Here is a 25699-nt window from a genome sequence, read left to right as displayed (position 1 = left end):
TTTTCACCTCATGTGAAACACACTTGTCAGTCGGTGCGGCGACACAGTTGTCCTGGGAAACTCTGAGCTCAGACACCATGAGCTCCTGGGCGGTCTCCAGGGACACCTCTGCTACACCTGCCATGGTTGCTAGGGGCAACGGCACACATTTCTCAGTGATCACCCCTGACATTTCTGGATGCAATATCACATTTTTAATTGCATTAGCAAGCAACATATCTTCATTTTTACCACTTGTCTTCCTGCTAAACAATACACTGCCTGAAGACAAGTCCTTACCAGTCCTCAAGCTTGCTGTAGGTTCAGCTTCAAACTGGGCTTTGTTACTACACAGGGTATTCACTTGCAAGTCTCTGAAAGCAATTTTTCTCACTGGACTTATTCCCACTTCACAGGGAATAGTCCCATAACCAGTCTCTCTCACATTTGTAACTGCAACAGTCTTACCATTACATTTGGAAGGTGTTGAAAGCTTCAATTGAGGGCGTTGTCCCTTCTTTGCTGTGCTCTCACAAGCTAATGCCCCCACATGGACACAGGGCAACATTGCATCTTTCTTGGATTTTCCAACATCCCCTGCAGGCCAAACAGGTTTTCTGTTGCCAGGGGTAACAGCAGACTTACACATATGGTCATACCCCTTGCAGGATGCTGGATACGGTGCCCTCTTCTCTGGGCTGACCACTTCACACAAGCAGCCATAACTTGAAACCATTGATTTCTTGTGCTCTCCATCACCCCCTGCAGGCTGAACAAAATTTCCTTCACGGTTGCCAGGGGTGACAACAGACACTTTTGCACAAACCTCTTCATTTAGAATTTGAGCCACATCTCCGCTGTAGCTCCTCTTTTCTGCAAACAGACTTTCTCCGGTTGCCATGGGAGACCACTTTCTCCCTGTTGATCTTTTCCAGCGCTCTCTAGATTGGATTGCTCCTAGGAAATTGTCGTAGTCATCTCGGTTATGATACATCCCGCGGTACACCTCTTGGTACTCCTCCATCAAAAAAGGTTGCACCAACTCAACCCAGCGACTTTTAGGCCATCCTCTGTAGGAAGCAATCATCGCAAAATCATCCAAAAAGTCTATAACATGTTCAGAAGGCAGCATAGGCCGTATGAAGTCAGCTGTATGGATTTCTGCTTTGTTGCCATGGACAACCGCACCCATCTGCTCACTCTTTGCACTAAAGGACGGCTTGCTTTCCTTTTTCCTTTGCTCCAGTGCGGCCAAATGCATCTTGCACCAGTCTGGGGCTTGTTCTGTCGGTAACAACCCCTCCAGCCACAAGGTTCTGTCTCTCATCTCAGCAAACATCGCTTCCTTTTTGCGCTTTGACCGCCCCATCTCTGCAGTCAGGCACACAACGCTTTTTAACACAGTTCCTTTTAACACAGGAAAATTTTGCGTACCGTCTCTTTAAGACTTGCAAACAGCACACTTTCACATGCAGACTCCACTGGTTCACATGAGCCGCTCCTCACAGCATTGCTGCAAAACACAGTTTCTTGCTACTCACTGTTTTTGGTATGCGAGGATCTGGAACTCTTCCAAATCTGCCCAAAGCAATATCTCCACCATATGTAAGATTGGGGTATCAGACTCAAATGGTAGGTGCGTTGTCAGTGAGTACTCCAGTACACAACTGTATTTTTAAGGGCCTGGTAGCCCACTTTTATTTAAAAGCACGGAAAAGTTCACAAAGACATCAGTAGCCCACGCAGGGGGTTCCACCATTACTGTATCTTGCACACTCAATACTTTAGCCTCCTGGCGTACATTCTTGCCATATGACTGATTCCGGCCTTTAGCCTAGGCCTTAGGTCTGCTCCTCAGACCCAAAAGAGTTTCCTAGAGTGAAGCTCTCTCCTAGCTTACTCCTGCTGCTCTGTCACCAAGTACGTCTGCCTCCTGCAGCTTCTGACTCCTCTCAGAGGAATGGGAGCCCACCTGACTCCCATGCACAGACTTCCTGTCTGTTGGGTGGAACCCTGAGCCATAGTCAGGTCACAATTAAATAGCCCAGCACACAGCTGTGCAATCAGCGTGCCTTTCTCTCCAAAATCTGGCGTAAACCAGCAATCTTCCAGGTAGCACAGGGTCCTACTGCCACAATATATATATATATATATATATATATATATATATATATATATAACTATGTGTTGTATTTACATCCTTGGAGTGCCATCCAAGAAAGTTCCTAGTGTTTTCTTTTTTTTGGTGTAGTTTGGTGACATTTGGATGCTAAAATCTGCAAAGCAATTTTATAGTCATTTGAATGAAAACCTGCGTGTCAGTTATGATATTTTTATGCTCATGAGCCTTATTGATCCTTTACTTGGGGCACAGTAATAGCAATCTTCTTTTTCAAGGTTTTGCACTCTCCGGTTTTAGTAAATCAACCCCACTGTATTATTCCAGTGCATTTACTATGTACAGTCATGTGTAGATCAGAGGTGTGACCTTTTATCTGCATATGCCATCGCTTCAAGAAACCTTACAAGTTTTTATTTTAAAAAAGTATTTCTATTTAACCCCTTATTAACTCTTATTGAACCCTAATCAGTCGAAATTTACTCCTTCCTCCCCTTTTCCCCTTAGCTATCATTTCTAGATTTTTTTTTTTTACAATTAAAGCGGTAATAAAGTCTTGATATGAAAATAAATGAAATGCCCCCCCTGCAGATTTGGGTCATAATGTACTAGTATGCATCGCATACTAGTATATTATGACATGCTTACCTACAAACTTAGACCTCCAGCGATGTGCTGTCAGGGTTCCCCCGGCGCTTCCATCTTCATCGGGTCTTCCTTCCAGGTTTTGCATCTTCGACCACTTGATTGGCGGGGCCGATGTGAGGTCACTCCTGCGCATTGCGTGCGGGAGTCAAATAACTGCGGCCCTCAGAGGGGCCGTAAATGCGATCTGAGCTGTGAATGTGCGGCTCAGATCACATTACCCGCTGACAGGCAGGGGGGGCATTTATGACAGAAGAGACCTCTAGGGTCTCTTCTATTAAAAAGAAAGCCTGACTCTCAGTGGATTTTGACCTTACTGCCTTTACTACCACTTTAATATATAAAATTTATTTTGTTTGTTGTATACTTTTACTAAAAAATAAACCCACTTTTTTATTTATTTTTTTGTTCCACAAAAACTTTATTAAAAGGTATGAGAGCGCATGTGCAAAGTAAAATCAGACTATTAGTGTCCAAAATACAGCACACCCAATAAATGTACAAAGTCAGTACATAGTTACATAAACAATTTACAAATCTACAATGAGGAACAGTCCCCAGAGATTTGTAAAGACTCAAAAAACAAAATAGCATAAGTCAATAGCTTAGAGTTAACATGGTTCTAAAGGCAGAAGGTTTTTTATATTAGTTATTATTAAGATAGAAGAAGGGTATCACAGAAAGTTTTTTTGACACAGTCCATGTCCTCTCCACCGGCATACGCTAGCAAGTGGGAGAGAGATATCAACCTAACCCTTGCCTCAGCCGATTGTGCACACATATGGCAGACAACTAAATCGGCCTCGCCAAACATCGTAGCTCTGGAAACCAACTACAAAGTGCTCACCAGATGGTATCTGGTCCCCACCAGAATCTCGAAATTTTTCCTCCACTATTCCCCACAGTGTTTTCAAGGCTGTACGGCACCAGGCACACATGCACACATTTGGTGGAAATGTCCCACGATGCAAACATTTTGGACCGAGGTATTCAAGATCCTATCAACCCTCTTTGAGACATCATTGAATCCTGACCCTGCAGTAGCTCTCCTAAACAACCAACCCTTGGCTGTGACTCACCATCAATTTAAACTTCTCCTATTTAATACCACAGCAGCCAAACAGACTATTGCGAAAACCCTCCTATATGCATCCTAGCGACGAAACATAGAATTACCCAATCCATGGTCCACACCAAGATTGAGACAGTCCTGCTTGACAAAGTTTCCTCCTACGAAAAACTGTGGAGGCTCTGGATCACCCACTACCTACCCCCTGACTTTAATAACTCACTCCTTCTGCCATAATCTACTAACTATACAGGCCATGGTCTTCTCTAGGGTTCCCTTTCCCCTCCAACCTTCCCGCTTTTCCACCCGCCTCTCCCTCTCTTAACCATCATTACTTCCTACTACTTCCTGTCTCTCCCTTAAGCACCTTACCTATATCTTGTCTGAATTTGCATGTAACCTCAGTCCCTTATTACCCCTTCCTCTCCCCTTTTCTAGGACTAGTCCTACAGGCTAGTTTGATTCACTTTCCACTGTGAGGGCTTGACTCTCTTTGTAACATGCTCTGCGTAGTCCTACCCTGTTGGAACTAGCTTCCTCCTACTTGCCTTTAACTTATCTGAACTCACAGATCAGCTTTGACTTAATGTTATCTTTTGTCATGTGTTTTGACCTGTACACTGCAATATAGTCAATATACTCAATAAAACATTTGAACAAGTTAAAACTCCTTCTGTGTTCAGCAGCTCCCCCAGCCTCCCTAATACTTACCTGAGCCCCATCTCAATCCAGTGATGTTGCATAAGAGGCTTGGCTGTCCGGGACTCTCCCTCCTCATTGGCTGAGACAGCAGCGGGTGCCATTGGCTCCAGCTGCTATCAATCAAAGTCAGTGAGCCAAAGAGGAGAGGAGCCAAAGAGGAGAGAGAGGGGGCAGGGCTTTATTTCTGAATGGACACTCAGAGCAGGGGCACAGCTCGGATGACCCATAGCAAGCTGCCTGCTGTGGGAGCACTCGGCAGGTGGGAGGGGCCAGAGGCGCCAGCGCAGGACCCAAGAAGAGGAGGATCCAGGCTGCTCTGCAAAACCACTGCACAGAGCAGGTAAGTATAACATATTTGTTATTTTTAAACAAAAATACCCAAGACTTTAGTATCACTCTAATCTCTTCCCGCCCGACGGACGTCAAATGACGGCTGGGTGGTGCGGCTCTCATTCTGGGTGGATGTCATATGATGGCTGTCCAGAACGACCACCCGGGGGCCTGCAGCGCGGCGTTCGTGGCTGCCCAGTGTTGCTAGGACATGGCGCGACCCCGATCTGTGTAAAGAGCCGCGGCCTCGGCTCTTTCACCATGTGATCGGCTGTCTACAATCACAGCCAGTCACGTGTAAACACGGAGATGCCGGTAATCTGCACTCCTCGCCTCACACTGACAGAGTGTGAGGAGAGGAGAGCTGATCAGTGGTATCTCCTCACAGAGGACATCTAGTAATGTAATCAGGGCACTGATCATCAGTGCCCTGATTACAATTAAGTGCCACCAGTGCAAGAACTGTGTGCCCACCACTGCCAGCAATCAATGCCAATCTGTGCCCACAATTGCCACCAATCTGTGCCCACAAGTGCCAGCAATCAGTGGTCATTAGTGGTGCCAGTTAGTGCTGGCTATCAGTGCTGCCCATCAATGGCCATCACTGCTGCTCATCAATGCCACACCCATCAATGCCCATCAGTGCCGCCCACCAGTGCCACTTATCAGTGATCATGCGGGATCTAAACTTGGAGATTCAATCTTTTTCTAGGAGATCGTTAAGGCAGTTTATATTCCTCATTGAGGTAAGAGCTCTGGGAGCACTAAGTTCACAAGAACCACGAGGATAATACACAGAAGGATACAAAATATGGTAGTACTGAGTATTACCAGAGAGGCGGACTTTTTAGGCTAAGAAACAGTGGAGAAGACAAAGCAGTATAAAAAATATAAATTTATTGGAAAATACAAATATCTAAAAAACAATGACAATTGTAACATATAGCATCTATGATTATTGTGCAGTGAGCCCTTGTATGTCTATGAGTTTCACCGTTAGGCTTCCTCAGGACACGGCCAAGGTTCACAGATGAGACAGAGAAGGGAATATGTCTCTCTATCTTAAATTGGAATGCAAAATCATGCAAGTCACGGTAGCATGAGAAAGTTCAATCAGCAGTAAGAAAGTATATTAGATATAGCTAAATATCTCAGCAGGGGCATGTAAACAATATTCCTAATTAAGGGAGAAACCATTAGAGGGAGGAGGGCCAGCACCGGATGCAATACTAACACCCCCCAGCCCGCCCGACCAACGGGGATGGGGGTTTGTGGCCGGGGTGTCGTTAGTCTTGCTTAGGGCCATGCGGGTGACAGGATCAGAGAGTGGGCTCACCAGACTCAGAAACTACGTTCAGACACATGGTGCCCGCCTCCTCCGCTGTCTTCATACCCATCTCCTACGCCTCCTCCTCTGACCTTATGCCCACCTCTTTTGCCTCCTCCGCTGACTTTGTGCCCGCATCCTCCGTTGACTTTGTGCCCACCTCCTCCACTGTTGCCCTCTTCACAGGCTGAGCTGCTGCTGACCTCCTCTGCAGCAGCCATGATGGATGTCCTCCACGGCTGCTGCTTTCTCTGCAGTCAGTCAGCGCCCTAACCCTGTGTAGGGCCCCTCGTGTTCCCCAGTCAGGCTAAGGGGGAAGTCAGAATCCGTGGCTGTGCCCCCTAGGCAGTTGTGCGCCCTAGATACATTTCTCAAATTTAAAATGAGCAAGTAGGGGGGAAAGAAAAGAGGGGAGGAAAGAGCGGAGGAGAAAAAAAAGGGAGTAGGGGGGTGGGAAAAAGGGAAGAAGGGGGAGAAAAGTTTGGGAGGAGGGGGGTAGGAGAAAAGAGGTGGGGGCAGCTCTCCAGGGGGTTAAAAAAAGGGGGGGAGACATAACAAAACATAGGCAGAAACTGGAGAACGGCCAGCGTGCCCGACTGGATATACCCCATTGGCATGCTGTCTCCAAGCTGGACCCCTCCTACCATGGGGGTCCTAGATACAGGGCTCCCTTCAAGTCTTCAAAAACAGGGAGTTAAGAAGAAAAGCAGCATGAGATATACTACTACATCCTGGGAGTCAAGGAGGAACATCCATTAAGCTTTTATAATACTTTTTTTTTTTAACTAACTCAGCTTAAAACATTAAAAAAATTTTTTTTTTTTGTATTTTTGTCAATCAGTTTTAGGGAAAATAAAATTATTTTTGCACAACAATATTGTCAAAAAGTCTATTTTTACCCCCAAAAAACAATTTATGTTTTACTTTGTTGGCTTAAGTAATGACAAGTAAACAGGTTCTTGGTAGAAATGTAAAAATTGCTTTGATCCATAAAGGGTGTACAGGTGCAAGAGCTTCAGTGGTAAAAGAAAGGATACATACTAGTATGTTTAAATAATTTTTGTGAATTTCTTCTACGGAAAGATTGTTTTATTTAAGATATCGTAACATTTGTATCCTATACTATTTATAGGCAATGTAAGTATTTCAGAAACATAAACATGATGCCTTTATAAAACCACATATCCTGTGTTACTAAATACAAAATGTACTAGCACAGATAGATTTTAATATGCGGCTGTGATGCTTCATCCATCCAGATGCAAAATTATTTGGCTGCAGGTCCTATTTCTGGATGAGCTATAATGCAAAGTCTCTATTTCACTAGTACAGATTTTACTATCACCTAGACATGACTTCTATTTAAAATATAGAACCTATCTTTTCACCTTTACAAGCATATCATTTGAGGTCGAAGCCTGGCTTCAAAACTTTTTTTTTTTTTTTTTAAGCAAACTCTGATTTTTAATCCTTTCTTCTACCTTTGTGCCCAAATTTCTTGTGCAGTACATGGGACAGAAAGAGAGGGGGATCCTTCAATTGTGTATACAGATGGCATTGTTGTCTGAACATTCTTATACAGTAGTGCTGGGTTAGCTGCTTCCCTGGCTGTATCAGCCAAGAAATGACAGCTCAGAAACTGAAAGTGACAAAATCATCCTTGTTCCCGACTTCATTCATTGCAAAGGAGATCGAGAAAAGGGTGTTCCTTGGTCTCCTCCCACTCAGCATTCTGAAGCCCGGATCACTTTTACTTTGCAACTGGAAGCCGGCTGAGGAAAATGGCACAAGCTGATGGGTGTTACTGAACCCATCAGCTTGTGCTTAACCTTCCTTTCTTTGAAGGTATTATGCATGTCCAAAGACTGCAAAGGCTGCAGAAAATGTACATGTGTTTACTACAAGGCAGCTCAGACTCTATTCACCCAGGTCCCTTTAAACCATGGCCAACATTTAGGTTCATGTTGGCCATGGTTTAAAGTTCTTATGTTGGAAATTATGTTTACTATCGCCAGTTTTGTCCTTTGTTCATCACATTATGTCCACGTCCTGGTTTAATAATCTTGCACATCATGAAACTTTCACATCATGGACATACCCCCTGGGAGTGAATTAGTATGCTGGTCTGCAGAGAACGATGCTTATGTCATGACATAAGTATCATTCTCTACAACAGGGGTAGGCAACCTCAGCCCTCCAGCTGTTTTGAAACTACAAGTCCCATGAGACATTGCAAGACCCTGATAATCACAGGCATGACTCCTAGAGGCAGAGGCATGATGGGATTTGTAGTTTCACCACAGCTGGGGTGCCGAGGTTACCTACCCCTGCTCTACAGCATAGAGTAGTGGTTCTCAAGCTCAGTCCTCAACCTCAGTCCACAACAGGCCATGTTTTGGGAATTTCTCTTAGATACAATAGCTGTCCAAAATACCAAGCCATTGACTGATTTAAAGCGCCTGTGCAAGATTAAGGAAAACCTGCAAACATGGCTTGCTGGGGGTACCTCAGGACTGAGGTTGGGAACCACTGGCATAAAGGACAGCCCAATGGCAAAGAAGTGGAAGAAAACCCTGCTCATCACATAACTTACCTGAAGATACCTTGAGTTCAGCTTTATCATTAAAGATCAAGTTCATAACCTGCACATGGGTGTTTTGAAAGTACACATTACCCATTTATCTATCCAGAATTAGAAAGTGACCTATCCAGAATTACAAAATAATGTATCCAAAATTATCCAGTGCTCTAACCAGAACCTGTACAAGGAAGGACTTCTGGTTTCGTGTGTGTTTTTAAGGATAACATTATCCAGTTATCTATCAATAATTGCCAAGTGATCTATCCACAATTACCCACTCATGTGCAAGCAAATCTAACTGTGGTAATTACAAATTCCTGAAAACAGTTCTATAGGCCATGAAATGAGGGAGAGTCTCTAACAGATACAAAATAGTGAAGCACTTGATCACTTTTAACATATTTGATGTTTATTAAAATTGTTTTACACGAATAAAGTATAGGGGAAAGGGAGTAACAACAAATCAAAAAGGAACAGAAAACAGTAAAGAAAGGGCACACATCCAATAAACAATTTAATGATAAAAGAAAAATAACAACATGATAAACCTCTTAATTTTAGTTATGTGCCCATTGCTATAACATAATGTATAATATTTAAAAAAATAATAAAAGATACATACATTTTCTTTTGTTTTTGGGATTTTTTTTTGAGAGTATAAGCAAGGTTTTCTATATATTGTATTGTTTTGAAAGATTTTCTATACATATTAATTAAAATATATGTGATTTTTTTCTACAATTTGTTTTTAAATATCTGGTGTTACTTTAAATTCATAATACCTACTTATTTCTACAAATTGTCTCAATTATCACAACACTAAAATAATGTTGTTTTCTTTTTTTTTTGGCCACACAGCATGGTAAAGTGATTTGCAAATATAAAGGTATTTTTTAATCATTAATTAACACAGTGCAGCAAACACTAAATGAAAGAAGAACTTGATATATAAAAATTATTTACTGACAAAAAAAGTAAAAGAAAACCTAAGATGTAAAATGGGTTAATCAAAGCAATTTAATCTAATTAGGGGTTAATCAGCAGTTACCTACAAAATCATAGTCAGTCTTCCTCTATTCCTCATGACGCATGGTCTGTGGGATTGATTGTAGAATATCTGGAAAAAAAAAAACTTACTTCTTACAAGGTTTGGAGTCCTACATCATGCACATGTAGCTCTTAAGTTTGAAGCAGTACAAATATCTTTAAAAATTCAGGTTATTAATTATTGGAATTTAAGTCATTATGATGATGTGGTGCATTTATATGGCCCTGCACTGCATCATCAGTACCAATAGCCTACTAGATGGACATCTCATTAGAAAACCATAGCTATTATTATGGAGTTTACGCAACCTTTTGTGTCTAAAACAATCACAACTCTTCTGGGAAGGCTTTCCACACAATATTGTGTGTCAGTGGAGAATGTTTCCATTCAGCAAGAAGAGGGTTTGTAAAGTCAGGTAATGATATTAGACTATAACATGGCTTGAAGCATGTTCTGTGGAATGGACTGTAGTTCTTAAAATTGAAGCAGTAAAAATGCATTTAAAAACTCAGGTCACTACAGTGCCTTGCAAAAGTATTCACTCCCCTTGCCATTTTTCGTGTTTTGTTGCCTCACAACCTGGAATTAACATGGATTGTTTGAGGATTTGCATCATTTAATTTACAGAACATGCCTATAACTTTGAAGATTTTTTTTTTTTTATTGTGAAGCAAACAACAAATAGGACAAAATAACAGAAAAAGTTAATGTGCATAACTATTCACCCCCTAAAGTCAATACTTTGTAGAACCACCTTTTGCGGCTATCACAGCTCCAAGTCACTTTGGATAAGTCTCTATGAGCTTGCCACATCTTACCACTGGGATTTTTGCCCATTCCTCCTTGCAAAACTGCTCCAGCTCCTTCAAGTTGGATGGTTTGCGCTTGTGAACAGCAATCTTTAAGTCTGACCACATATTTTCTATTGGATTGAGGTCTGGGCTTTGACTAGGCCATTCCAACCCATTCACTTGTTTCCCCTTAAATCACTCAAGTGTTGCTTTAGCAGGGTGTTTGGGGTCATTGTCTTGCTGGAAGGTGAACCTCCATCCTAGCCTCAAATCACACATAGAGTGGTACAAGTTTTGCTCAAGAATATCCCTGTATTTAGCACCATCCATCTTTCCCTCATCTCTGATCAGTTTCCCAGTCCCGACTTCTGAAAAACATCCCCACAACATGATGCTGCCACCACCATGTTTCACTGTGGGGATGGTGTTCTTTGGGTAAAGTGATGTGTTGGGTTTGCGCCAGACATAGCGTTTTCTTTTATGGCCAAAAAGTTCAATTTTAGTCTCATCAGACCTTCCTCCATATATTTTAGGAGTCTCCCACATGCCTTTTTGCGCAAACTCAAAATGTGCCATTTCGTTTTTTGCTGAAAGTAATGGCTTTTTTTAAAACTCAGCAAAGCTGAGTTTTAATATGACACATTACCTTGTGACCCCACAATAGAGATAAAACTTTTTCGCAGAAGGGAGTTTAACAAGACTTGTGGCCACTCATTAAAATTAGAAGAAAAGAGGTTTAACCTTAAACTACGTAGAGGGTTCTTTACTATAAGAGTGGCAAAGATGTGGAATTCCCTTCCACAGGTGGTGGTCTCAGCGGGGGGGCATCAATAGTTTCAAGAAACTATTAGATAAGCACCTGAATGACTGCAACATACAGGGATATACAATGTAATACTGACATATAATCGAGTGTAACTATGTAAATACCTCTTCAGTTTTTCTTAATATTGCAGAGTGATCTGATTGGTCCTCTGATTTTTTGATAAATACTTTTTATGTATGTAGGTGGTGCGTTGTTTATGCTCAAAGGCACATTTTGTGAATAATTGATGACATTTTATGTAATTGTCTTGTTTCTATTTTTTGTAATAAATTTATTTTTAATATATACATGTGTTATGCCTATAAAGTCCATCATCCACAAATGTATTCTTTAAAAATGATAGATTTGATGGTGCTCCTAGAGATCATCAAAGATTTGGATTTTTTTTATAACCTAACCCTGACTTGTACTTTTCAACAACATTGTCCCTTACTTGTTTGGAGAGTTCCTTGGTCTTCATGGCAGTGTTTGGTTAGTGGTGCCTCTTGCTTAGGTGTTGCAGCCTCTGGGGCCTTTCAAAAAGGTGTGTGTATGTAATGACAGATCCTGTGACACTTAGGTTGCACACAGGTGGACATCATTTCACTTATTATGTGACTTCTGAAGGTAATTGGTTGCGCCAAAGCTTTTTATGGGCTTCATAATAAAGGGGGTGAATACATACGCACATGCCAATTATCAGTTTTTTATTTCTGAAAAATAGTTTTATGTATATATTTTTCTAATTTTACTTCACCAACTTAGACTACTGTGTTGTGATCCATCACATATAATTCAGTTTAAAAACCATTGAACTAAAGGCTGTAATGCAACAAAATATGTAAAAAGCCAAGGGGGTGAATACTTTTGCAAGGCATTGTAAATATGGGTATTTAAGTCACAGAGATGACATGGTGCACCCTTATGGACCTGCGCTGCAACAGTACCATTTGCCTACTGTTGGACATCTCATTCCAAAACCAAGGCCACTAATATGGAGTTTTATTCCCCTCATTTGGTGTCAGTAAAAGCCTTGATGTTTGTAGGATAGCTTTCCACAATATTTTGTAATAGGCCTGTCTAACTGTTCCACTTAGCAAAAAGAAAAAAGAGTATTAAGAGCTTTTAGCAAAAATAGTATTTATAGTCAGATAGTCATGTTAGGCTAGAAGACTAGACTAGTGGGCCTAAAATATTGTTTCATTCAGTAAAAAGATCATTTGTAAAGTTTGGTAGTCATGCAAGGCTAGAAGGTCTAGCTTGAATTGCATTTCAATTCATCACAAAGGTGTTCAGTAGGACTGAAGTCAGGGCATTGTAGGGCACATAAGGCCACTTAAGTTCCTTCAAACCAAGCTGGTCAAACCATGTCTTTATGGAGTTAGCTTCACAGTATACACATGGGCACAGTATGCAGGAACAGAAAAGGGCCTTCCCCAAATTGCTGGCAGAGGGTGGAAGCACACAATTATCTAAAATGTCTTTGTATGCTATAGGCATAACAGTACCCTTTTACTGGAAACACCTCCACTCAGTCAGTTGAAGCAATTTCCATATACATATAGGTAGGTCTGATGATCAGTTGTCCACAAATGTTGACTATGATGGGAATAAACTTTCAATAAACAATTTCCAATCAAATCTATCATTATAATGTAAATAGTCCACTCTTATAGTAATTGCTTCAGCTCCAGTCTCGTATGCCTCTGAACTTCACACCACAATGCCAGAGCACCCTGGCATAACATAACAAATTCCAAAGGTTTCCTTACTGCGCTATCCCAAAAAAAAATGACAAAAAATATTGTGAATTAAATATCTGTGAATTAGCTGCAACTAATAAATGCAAGACACACGCATTCAAAATAACATTCAAAATAATAAGCTGCGCTGTATATTAAACTTCCTTGCTGACTATTTTATTGTGCACTGATCACGGGTGTTAGTGAATACTTTTCATATAAGTATAATGGCATGACTCACAAAGATTCATGCAAGGAAGTTTAATATACAGCGCAGCTTATTATTTTGAATAACATAACAAATATAAATGTAATTTAGTTAAACTGTCTTAAAATATTTGAGCCCTTCTTTGAATGTACAGTAAAACAGACAGGTAAACACCTCAGAGTCTCATGTTTTTCCTTAGTTTGTCAGTGATTTAGTTACCTTCTGAATTTACATTCCTCAAATTCATTGTTTACCAGATCTATGTCAGTGTTTTTTTTTTTTTGTTTTTAAGGATTCTTAGACATTAATGGATATTAATATTTTTTCATCCTTCTGGATTAGATTTAACATAAGTTATTGGAAAGGGAATGTGTTTATGAATAATAAGTTCAATGTCAGTCCAATAGCTGGGTATTCCTTAGCTTCCTGGGGTTAAAACATCTCAAACTTTGACTTCAGAGGGTCACTTGCGAAAGGTCACTTTAGACTTAGAAGTCCATATCTATAAAGTTGTTTAATGATCAGAGTTGGGTTTGGGTATTTTCCTCTACCTCAAAATCTTTCTGTATGTTGGTGGAAACACATACAATCGGGAGTAAAAATGGCTCATAGTTCAAGTCACCAAGTGAAATGTCTCTACTGTCCACTTAATAAAATGATATTGTTCTGAAACCATCAACTTACAGTTCACCCACAAGCCAATAGTTTTGCTAATATAAAAATATAATAATGTGAATTGCTTTACTTTAAGCAGGGGAGAGCATCAATAATGGACCGTTTCAGTTTAACATTACTGATGATTAATACAACAGACTGCAGGCTTGGGTAGGCAACCAGACAAAAACAGCAAACCAAAGCAAAAGAAGAATTGTGTGTCTGCAAACTTAAGGGCAACAAAATTTTACTCATAAAAAAAAGGATATAAAAGATTAAAAATGAAAACATATTCCTAATAGTGCTTAAATGGACATCAAGTTGACCTTTCGTAAATCCACTGTTATTATTGTTCATATTTCGGGTGTGCTTGACGAGTGGTACCACTAAAAAGAAAATGGCTACACAAAAGATGAGAAATGGGACAAAGGATCCAGACACAAGGATAATATATATAATGACATAGTTTATGTGTAGATGTATATCTTCACTGCTTGTTCCATTGTAAATATGGGTGGAATTTTCCCTGTAAAATGAATATACACACCAACCATATGGAAAACTGGAAAGAACAGACACCATCATTGAACCCAGAAGAAGCCAGGGGACCATCCCAGAGATTCTCATCTTGAGTTTTATGAATAATCTGTTGCTGTAGTCGGTGATCTTCACACAGTAGAAGACACAGAGCACAGTGCCCCATCACAGGCTGCAGAACTCTACAAATACTTGTGTCGTTAGAATATAGAGAATATTTATCTTAAACAAATTGCTTAACTCTTTAGAAATCAATAATAAAATTGTAAATACTGAATACATGAGAAAAATAATCCTCACCAAGCCCAGGCTTGCCATGATTATGTCAATAGCTTGTGCTTGTTTACTTTGCAACCAGCCAATTACGTTTTTTGCAAAAATGAATCCATTCACAAAGATCCCAAAGATGATCAAAGCACAAATAAGAATGAATGAAGAAATAAAAAAAACAGAATTCATGTTTTCTTCAAAGTAATAAGAACTGTTAACAGAGAATCTGGTTTCTCCGTGGGTATGCGACAGAAGGTTTTGACACAGTCTGCTCTGTGAGATACGATACTTCTGAGGATATATTAAGGATAGATTTGTTTGCTTAACATTTTGCATGACATTTGGATAACGAAATCTGTGAAGCTAGCAATGAAAAACTTTACGCCTCAGTTATTTTTAGTTCATGAGCTCTATTGAAGCTTTACTTGGAGTATGGTAATATCAAGATTCTTTTTTCATGGACAGCAAAGAAATTACAATAAATAGTGCAAGATTTTGTATTATACAATTCTCTAATTTCTAGTGTAAAGTACATTGTATTAAATTAAATTGCTCTGAATGTTGTATGAAAGTTGTTATTTACTGAAATACATTAATAGTCACTTACTACAAAGGAATTCCATACAGAGACAATATGCAGGTTGATATTACTGAACTCTCTTGTCAAATCATGCTGATCCAAAGGGTTTAACACCTTTAACACCCAATATTTAGCTTCATGGAATTTTATCCCCCTTTTTCAAGTTCTGATGTTGGGAGATATGCTCACTATCTCCAGTACGGTCCTTCATTCATCACCAAAGGTTTTCTTCAAGGTGGAGTGATCCCAAGTGTAAATCTTGGACATCGTGGACATACCCCCAGGAGTGAATGAGCATACTGATCTGGGCTCACAGAACAAGACTACAGAGAAAGGCACTTATGACATAAAATTAGCACTATTCTCTACAACATAGAGGATTACCCAAAGATTGGGAAATGGAAGAGGACCCTACTTGTCACATAACTGGCCTGAGGATTGCTGGGGAAACTGTATATTTTATTTTTCTTTATTATTGTTGGTTCATTTTGTGGCATACTAATAAATTCTAAGCCTCCAAATCCTGGTCAAGGAGCAATATAAGGTCATATGTATTGTTATACCTTACTGATGTAAGGCTTGAGGAATGCAGGATGACCGAGCCCACTATCCCCCTTAAAAGATGATATTGCTGTCTAAACAACTTTGATTGATCATTTACTCACATACTAGCCTGTATCTACTACAGCCCAAACTGGAATAGGCTAGTCTCATATCAGAGCTGCCTCCATGAGGCATGCGTCTGTGGTCACCTGTGTGCCATGCCATATAATGGAGGGACCCGTGGCAGAAACAGCATCTTTAGTTAAGTATTATTGTTATATTTTCTAATATTATCTGTATCTGTCATTACTTTTAATACATGTTATATTTATAAGTATTTGTGTGACTTCTCTTTGCACATATCGAATAAAAAAACCCTAAAAGAACTTAAACTATCGCATTAAAACAAGAATATGTGGAGTTGAGCTTTATTATACGTTATGAAGTTCATCACCTGCACATGGGTGCTTTGAAAAAAAAAACATTACCCAGTTGTTAAAAGAGAAGTATGGACAAACCATTTATACTCACCTAGGTGGATGCAACATCGGTCCGATTCTGTGTCTGTCTACCATCTGCACTGAGAACTGAGCAATCAAAGACTGCTTATTGCTTAGTTCTCAGCATTCTGAGAGCAGAGAATTGAGGACTGTCAGTCTCCAGCTCTCTGCTCTGCCCCCCCCCCCTCACTGGAGCACTAGGCTGTGGAGGGGGGGTGGGAGGGGCTGGCTCAAAGCTCTTAGCAGATGGCTGAGAGGCTGAGCCAGCTGCCGGTCCAGGCTTCTGGGTGGATCTCAACCATATGGTTGGGATTTTTTTAGAGCCTGGACCAGCTCTGTGGCATCAGCCTACAGCGGGCTTCAGTCCGATGTCAGCTGAAAATGTTGGGAGAACAATCTGCACTTATGTGATCTATAGGAGAAGTACACCCAAAATATCTTTGGCTATACTTCTCCTTTAATCCAGAATTTCCAAGTGGCCTATCATGAAATACGAAGTGATCTCTCCAAAATTACTCAGTGAGCTCTCTAGAGTCCTTACAAGGGCACCCATTGTGCAAGATACTCTTGATTCTGAACATCAGCAGTTAACACAAACTACAAACATACTTCTATAGGACAAGAGGGAGGGGAAATCTTCAATAGACACAAAATAGCACAGCTCTTGACTACTTTTAACATATCATTTATTCTATTAAATTATTTTATAGGGATAAGCAAAGGGGAAGGTAAGAGAGTAACAACAGATAAAAAAGGTACAGAAAACAGGTAAGAAAAGATAGACATTAAATAAACAAAGTCATATAAAGGAAATGGAAACATGATAGACCCCTTGATTTTAGTCATGTGCTTATTCCTTTAGCAATGACATTATTTTAGCATACTGTATGATATTGAAGTGATACATACATTTTTGTGTTTTTGTTTTTCTGTTTTTCATTGAGGGTATAGGCAAGGTTTTTATTTGGTTGTATTGTTGTCAAAGATTTTTAAAATATTGAAAAAGTAAAAGTGTTTTTTTTTCCAATTTAAAACAAACTGTTGGTTTTACTCCAAAACAGTCATTCTCAATCAGGGTTCTGCGGAACCCAAGGGTTCTTCCAGTGTTTGCTAGAGGTTCCTTGAACTGTGGTTCTCATCTGATGGCTCCTGCAAAGTTTTGGGGCCAACTCCACCTGGCAGAGCCAACTGAATGGCACCAATGATCTGTTTAGCTGTCTGTGAAGGTGGCATTCTGACCACTACTGAAAGAAGGGTATTCTACCCATGGAAGTCCAATGATGTCCAATGTAGGGGCCATTCTTCCCACTGACCACCAATGTAAGGGGGGTTTTCTCCACTGACCCCCAATGGATTCATTTAGCTAGACCTAAAATATATTCCAAGGGTTTCTTATAGGACAAAAAGTTTGAAAAAAGGCTGCTATAGATGCACAATAGGCAGTTCTTTTTATAAACTGTTGCAATTACCATGAAACCAAGGTAAAGCTTTTGCCACACAGTAGGATAAAGTTAGTTATAAATGTAAAGGCATTCTTTAAAGTGATTGTAAAGTCTTGTTTTTAAAAAAAAACAAAAAATAACAAACATGTTATACTTACCTCCTCTGTGCAGTTGGTTTTGTACAAAGCAGCCTGGATCCTCCTCTTCTCGGATCCCTCTTTGATAATCCTGGCCCCTCCCTCCTATTGAGTGCCCCCACAGCCAGCAGCTATCTATGGGGGCACCCGAGCAGAGACAGAGCTCTGTGTATTCTTTCAGACACTGAGCCCTGGCCCGGCCCAGCCCCGCCCTGCCCCCTCTCTCCCCTGATTGGCTAAATGACTTTGATTGAAGAGCCAGTGGTGCCACTGCTGTGTCTCAGCTAATCAGGAGGAGTGTCCTAGATGGCTTAGATACTTGTTGACATCGCTGGAGAGAGATGGGGCTCAGTTAAGTAATTAGGGGGTGTTGGGGAGGCTGCTACACACAGAAAGTTTTTTTATCTAAATGCAAAGAATGCATTACGATAAAAAACCTTCTGCCTTTACAACTCCTTTAATATTTTTTATACACAATGCTTAAAACACTAAACTAAAGAAAATGCATACCTAAAAAAATGTTTACTGGTATAAACACTAATGCCCTGTACACACGGTCGGATTTTCCAATGGAAAAAGTGCGATTGGATTGTGTTGTTGGAAATTCCAATCGTGTGTGGGCTCCATCGGACTTTTTCCGTCGGAATTTCCAACACACAAAGTTTGAGAGCAGAATATAAAATTTTCCGAAAACAAAATCCGATCGTTTAAATTCCAATCGTGTGTACACAAATCCATGCACAAAGTGCCACGCATGCTCAGAATAAATTAAGAGACAAAAGATATTGGCTACTGCCCAGTTTATAGTCCCGACGTACGTGTTTTACGTCACCGCGTTCAGAACGATCGGATTTTCTGACAACTTTGTGTGACCGTGTGTATGCAAGTCAAGTTTGGCCCAAAATCCGTTGGAAAAAATCTGATGGAATTTGTTGTCAGAATGTCCAATCAATGTCCGATCGTGTGTACAGGGCATAAGAAGTAAAAGGGATTAAGTAAGGCTATTTAGCTCTAACTAGGGGTTAATAAGCAATTAGCTAGAAAAGAACTAGGACTTTAGCTGTCAAAATCTCAGTGGGTCTTAACCCTTGTTTCCTATGAGGTGTAGTTTGTGGGATGGGTTGTAGGGCTTCCAAGAAAAGCCCTTAGGCCTTACAAGATTTTAGGTACCTATCTCATACACCTTTGGTTCTTACATTTGAAGCAGCACAATTAAAAACAAAAAAAAATAAAAAATCAGGTTACTAAATATGGATGTATAAATCATTATTATGAAAGAGTGCACTTATCAGGCCTGCACTGCATCAGTAGTGATTGCCTGCTGTTGGACATCTCATTCCAAATGGAGTTTTCACACCATTCTGTGTCTATAATAGCCTCAACCCTTCTTGGAAGGCTTACTATGTGATATTGAAGTGCTTCTGTAGAAAATGTTTCCATTCAGCTAACAGAGTATTTGTCAGGTAAGTCAGGTAATTATGTTACACCTAGACCTGTCTTGAAGCATGGTCTGTGGGATGGATTGTAGGGTATTCAAGATACTTCCTTACAAGGTTTATGGAGCCTAAAGCTTGTACACACAATAGGATTTTCCGACAACAAAACCGTGGATTTTTTTCCAAAGGATGTTGGCTCAAACTTGTCTTGCATACACACGGTCACACAAATGTTGTCGGAAATTCTGAACGTCAAGAACGCGGTGACGTACAGCACATACGACGAGCCAAGAAAAATTAAGTTCAATAGCCAGTGCGGCTCTTCTGCTTGATTCCGAGCATGCGTGGACTTTTGTGCGTCGGAATTGTGTACACAAGCTTGGAATTTCCGACAACGTCTTGTTGTCGGAAAATTTGAGAACCTGCTCTCAAACATTTGTTGGCGGAAATTCTGACAACAAATGTTCTATGGAGCATACACACGGTCGGACTTTCCGACAACAAGCTCACATTCAACATTTGTTGTTAGAGAATCCTATCGTGTGTACGGCCCATAACACATACTCCTGGAGTTGTTACATTTGAAGCAGCACAAATATGTTTAAGAATGTAGATGACTAAATATGGGTATCTAAGTTATTATGATGACATGGTGCACTGGTATGGTCCTTCACTACATCAGTACAGATCACCTATGTTGGACATCTCATTTCAAAACCACAGCCATCAATAAGGTGCTTCCTTCCCTCTGTTTTGTGTCTATAACAGCCTTGACTCTTTCAGAAAGACTTTCCACAAAAGTGTGCCTGAAAAATTGTTCCATTTAGCAAAAAGACAAAAAGTGTATTCAGAAAGGTGGGTAGTCATGCTAGACTATAAGATCTGCATTTCAAATCATCCCAAAGTTGTTCAGTAGGACTGACGTCAGGGCTCCGAACAGGCCATTCAAGTTACTCCAAATCAAACTGGTCAAACCATGGCTTTATGAACATTATGTCTTTGTACACATGGGCACAGTCATACAGGAACAGAAAAGGGCCTTCCTCAAACTGCTGGCACAAGGTTGGAAGCACACAATTGTCTAAATTTTCCTTTTACATTATAGCATTACCAATACCTTTATCTGGAAACACCACAGCTCAGTCATTTGGAGGGATATCCATATACATATAGGTAGGTCTGATTATCAGTTGTCCACAAATTTTGACCAAATTATGAATAAACGCTTAGAAACTTCAAAACTATTTTCAAACATAAAAAATGTAAATGGTCCACTCTTATAGTAATTACCTCAGCTCCCAACTCATATGCGTTGTAGATTTACACCACAATACCAAAGCACACTTGTATAGCATAATAAGTAAGATTGTAATTTAGTTGAAAGTCTTACAAATGTATGAAGCCCTGTTTATACTGTACAGTAATATAGGCAGATGAGTCCTTCAGGGTATGGCATTTTTCTTTAGTTTGTCAGTGATTTAGTTACTTGCTAAATTCACATTTCTTAATTTTTTTTTTAGCAGATTCAAGTCAGTGTTAAAAAACTTAGACATTAACTAAGAACAATATTTATCCAGCCTTTTGGGTTACATTTAACACCAGTTATTGCAAAGGGAATGTGTTTATGAGAAAGGACAGCAAGGTCTTTCCAATAGCTGGGTATTCTTGATCTACCTGGGGTTAAAATGTCTCATAGTGCAGCTTTTGAGGGTCACCAGCTTTTGAGGGTCACTCTATACACTTAGAAGTCCATACCTTTAAAGTTGTGTGATGGTCTGAGTTGGGTTTAGGGTACTTCCTCAACCTCAAAATCTGTATGTTTTCTGGTGGGAACACAGATCACACAATCTGGATTAAAAATGGCTCATAGTTTGAAGAACCTGCTGAGATGTCTTTATTGTTCTTAAAAAAAATGATATTGTATTGACACCATCACCTTACAGTCCACTTGTAGGCCAATAGCTTTGCAAATATAAAATGGTTTATTGTGAATTACTTCACTTTAAGCAATGGAGAGCATCAATAATGAATTGCTTCATTTTTACGTTGGTGATGATTAACACAGCAGAGTGCAGGCTTGAGCAGGCAACCAGGAAAAAACAGCATACTAAAGCAAAGAAAAGATTGTCTAGCTTAGTGCTTAAAGGCAATAACATTCTATTTATATAATAGATAATATAAAAGATTAAAAAGGAGATCACATTCCTAATAGTGCCTAATAGGACATCAAGTTGACTTTTTGTAAATCCAGTTTGATTATTGTTCATATTACGGGTGTGCTTGAAAAGCGGTACCACCAAAAAGAAAGTGGTTACACAAAATAGGAGACATGGGACAAATGATCCAACAATGATGATAATGTATACACTGTCATAGTTTATGTGTACATTTATTTCTCCACTGCTTGTTCCATTGAAAATATGGGTGTAATTTACCTTGTGAAATGAAAATACATACCATCCATATGGAAGACTAGAAAGAAGAGAAAAAAGCATTGACCCCAGCAGAAGCCAGGGGACCATCCCAGAGATTCTCATCTTGAGTTTTATGGATAATCTGTTGCTGTAGTTGGTGATTTTCACACAGTAGAAGACACAGAGCACAGTGCCCCACCACGCACTGCAGAACTCTACAAATATTTGTGCGGTGAAAATATAATGAGCATAAATCATAACCAAATTCCTTAACTCAACAGAAAACACCAATACAGTTGTAAATGCTGACTGCATGAGAAGAACAATCCTCACCAAGCCCAGGCTTGCCATGATTATGTTGATAGATTGTAGCTGTTTACCTTGTAACCAGCCACCAATGTTTCTCACAAAAATGAATCCATTTAGAAAGATCCCAATGAAGATCAAAGCAAAAATAAGAACTAATAAAGAAATCAAGAAAGCAGAATGCATGTTTAGGTTAAGGTAACATGTGCTGTTAACAGAGAATCGGGTTTCTTCCTAGATAGCCAGCAGTAGGTTTTTGGTGTTTGACACAGACTGTTCTGTGACATATGATAGACCTGAGGATATGTAAGATAGATTTGTTTGCTTCATGTTTTGCATGACATTTGGATACTGAAATCAGGGAAGCTATTTTATAGTCATTACATTTGAATGAAAACCTGTGCACCTCAGTTATTTTAGTTCATGAGCTTTATTGAGGCTTTACTTGTTTTTACAGTAATAGCAATCACCTTGTTTAATGGATAGGCAAAGAATTGACAAGAAATAGTGTAAGATTTTGCATGATAAAACTCTCAATTTTTTTTTGTAAAGTACATATTTATTACACATTATTTTGCATGTTACTTCACTTTGTGCAAGCTTGCTCCCCATTAGTGACTAAAATGTTTTGAGGCCAGAGACAGAAAGTCAACAAGCCGTTCCAGGAACAGATCAACATATATCCTGTCCTATATATAAATAAATACAACTGTAATATTCATTCAGCCAAAATGCAGTATTAATGGCCAAAGCGTTTCAAGTTTCAGTCTTCTCCAACAAATGTTGGATTTGAGCTTGTTGGTGGAAAGTCCGACCATGTGTATGCTCCATCGAACATTTGTTGGCGGACTTTCTGCCAACAAATGTTGGCTAGCAGGTTCTCAAATTTTCCGCCAACAAATTTTTGTTGTCAACTTTCCGATCGTGTGTACACAAGTCCGTCTCACAAAAGTCCACGTATACTCAGAAGCAGCCGGTCTTGTAAACTAGCGTTCGTAATGGAGAATTAACATTCGTGACATGGCAAATTATGTAATCTCCAAATGCAGCACACAATTCTCTTCTTCTTTAATGGGATAATAATGAAGCTGCTTTGCTGGTGATACTGATGGAGTTATTGCAAACGAAATTTCAAAGGCTTTTTTTTTCAAGTAATATCAAGAATAATAATAGTGCTAAATAAAAAACGTAAAAAGAAAAGCGCGAATCAACACTCACCGAACTTCTACTAACATGAAATTAGCAGAAGCAGCCCAAAGGGTGGCGCTAAAGAACTGAAAAAACACGTAGTACGTCTAGTACGTCACTACGTTCGTAATTGTTGGCCAACATGTGTGTGACTGTGTGTATACAAGACAAGTTGGATCCATCAACCTTCGAACAAAATTCCACGGTTCTGTTGTCGGAAAGTCCGATCGTATGTTCAGGGCATTACAGTATCAAGGAGAGGTATTTATCTGCAGCCTACACAATTGCTCGAAAAAGGCCCAGTCAGTGCAATCCCATGCTGTTTGGTCCCAAAAAAGGGAGAGGAATGGGAATGCTCCCAGTGATCACTGGAACGGCAGATCATCTGAAATATATATACGGTATATACTATATATTGTGACAGTGCAAGGCCCTGCAACTGTGAAAATGTCTGGAAAAAGGAGACAGGGTTCACAGATGATTTTGGTATTCCTGGTTTGGGCTCCATAGTTTGGAGATTTTAAAGTGTCGTTGGAGGGAAGAAATCTCCAACCCAGTGCCCAGGTTTTGTTAACAACCAGCAGGGTATGTGTCCAGGTGCACACAACCCTTTTAATGAATGACTGGGAATAGTTCAGGGGACCAGCCAAAAGGGAGGTGTGCTCCCATCTGAAGATAGGTGTGTGTCTGTCTGGAGATAGGGGCAAACTACTCAAGAGACAGTACCCCATGTGGAAGAGATTCCAAGCTCTGAGAGACTGAGAGAGTTGGGACAGCTGAGAGAGTCTGGAAAACTGCAAGAGTCTTGGTGACGAAGAGAGCTAAGGCAACTAGGAAAGAGTCCAAATGACTGCAGGAATCTGTAAGTCTCAGAGGAGTGAGAGAGCCCGTGGTGTCAGGAAAACCGCTAACAATAGGGCAAGAGTGGGAAAGGTGCTGTTACCAAGGCTGAGTAACTTGATAACCCAGCAGGCTTGGTATTTTTCCTATTGTCTGTTTTTGCTGTATGGAACTGAAACCTCTTTGTGGGCACGTTTGTAAACTTTACTTTAATCTATTATAATAAAAGTGGGCTATCAGGCCTTTAAACACAGTTCGGTCTGGCATGGAACTCACTAAATAGTGCATCCACCACTGAGCTAAACATCCCCCAATCAATATATATATATTTAGTGGCAAAAAAATTCAACCAGAAAAAATCATGTATAACCATCACTTTCAGGACTCCTTGTTCTTCTTTACGCTGAATATAGCTCTTAATGACATTGGCTGCATGTTTGGGGTCGTTGTTCTGCTACAGAATACATTTTCGGGCCAATCACATGCCTCCCTGATGGTATGTCATGATGGATAAGTATCTGCCTATATTTCTCAGCGTTGATGACAACATTGATCCTGACTAGGGATGAGCTTTATGTTTGGGTCGAACATGAGTTCAACTCGAACATTGGCTGTTCGCCAGCTCGCCGAACTGCGAACAATTTGGGGTGTTCGTGGCAAATTCGAAAGCAGCAAAACACCCTTTAAAAGTCTATGGGAGAAATCAAAAGTGCTAATTTTAAAAGCTTATATGCATGGTATTGTCATAAAAAGTGTTTGGGGACCTGGGTCCTGCCCCAGGGGACATGTATCAATGCAAAAAGAAGTTTTAAAAAGGCCTTTTTACATACCCGGGTGGCCCCGCCCTCTGTTATATAAAAAATGTCAGAAGAACCGAAGCGTCACGCGCCGGAAGACTCCCACTGAGGCAGATAGTGCGGACGGAGCAGAGAAGAAGCCTGGAGGAAGATGCGGGACGAGAAGAGCGGGGGAAGAAAAAGATGGAGAAGAAGAAGATGAAGAAGAAGATGGAGGAAGAAGAAGAACACCGAAGGAAGACCAGAAGAAAGAAGATGAAAGAAGAAGTAATTAATAAAGGACTTGTCAAAAACCGTCTCTTGTGTTTTTTAACCTTTTTGACACTTTTTATGTGAAATGGTAGGGGTACATTTGTACCCCATTACCAATTCACATGGGGAGCCGGGATCTGGGGGTCTCCTTGTTAAAGGGGGCTTCCAGATTCCGATAAGCCCCCCGCCCACAGACCCACACAACCACAGGGCAAGGGTTGTGGGGATGAGGCCCTTCTCCCCATCAACATGGGGACAAGGTGCTTTGGGGGGCTACCTCAAAGCACCCTCCCAATGTTGAGGGCATGGGGCCTGGTACGGTTCAGGAGGGGGGGTGCTCTGCGGCCTGCCAGGTTGCGTGCTCGGATAAAGGTCTGGTATGGCTTTTTGGGGGGACCCCACGCCAATTTTTTTTTAATTTTGGCGTGGGGTTCCCCTTAATATCCATACTGGCCTG

General features: G+C 40.4%; 1 protein-coding gene and 1 pseudogene across 1 annotated transcript; both read right to left on the bottom strand.

Moving 5' to 3' along the window:
• Window positions 1-14087: 14087 nt before the first annotated feature.
• Window positions 14088-14855, bottom strand: LOC141141124 (taste receptor type 2 member 40-like; annotated as a pseudogene).
• Window positions 14856-21442: 6587 nt separating this feature from the next.
• LOC141141122 (taste receptor type 2 member 40-like) lies at window positions 21443-22351 on the bottom strand. The gene has a single exon (XM_073628831.1). The coding sequence runs from the start codon at window positions 22349-22351 to the stop codon at window positions 21443-21445; it is 909 nt and encodes a 302-aa protein (XP_073484932.1).
• Between the last annotated feature and the right edge of the window lie 3348 nt (window positions 22352-25699).

Source organism: Aquarana catesbeiana, linkage group LG04 (assembly GCF_042186555.1).
Source record: "Aquarana catesbeiana isolate 2022-GZ linkage group LG04, ASM4218655v1, whole genome shotgun sequence".
In the NCBI taxonomy this organism is placed as follows: domain Eukaryota; kingdom Metazoa; phylum Chordata; class Amphibia; order Anura; family Ranidae; genus Aquarana; species Aquarana catesbeiana.
This window is presented reverse-complemented; position numbering and strand designations above follow the sequence as displayed.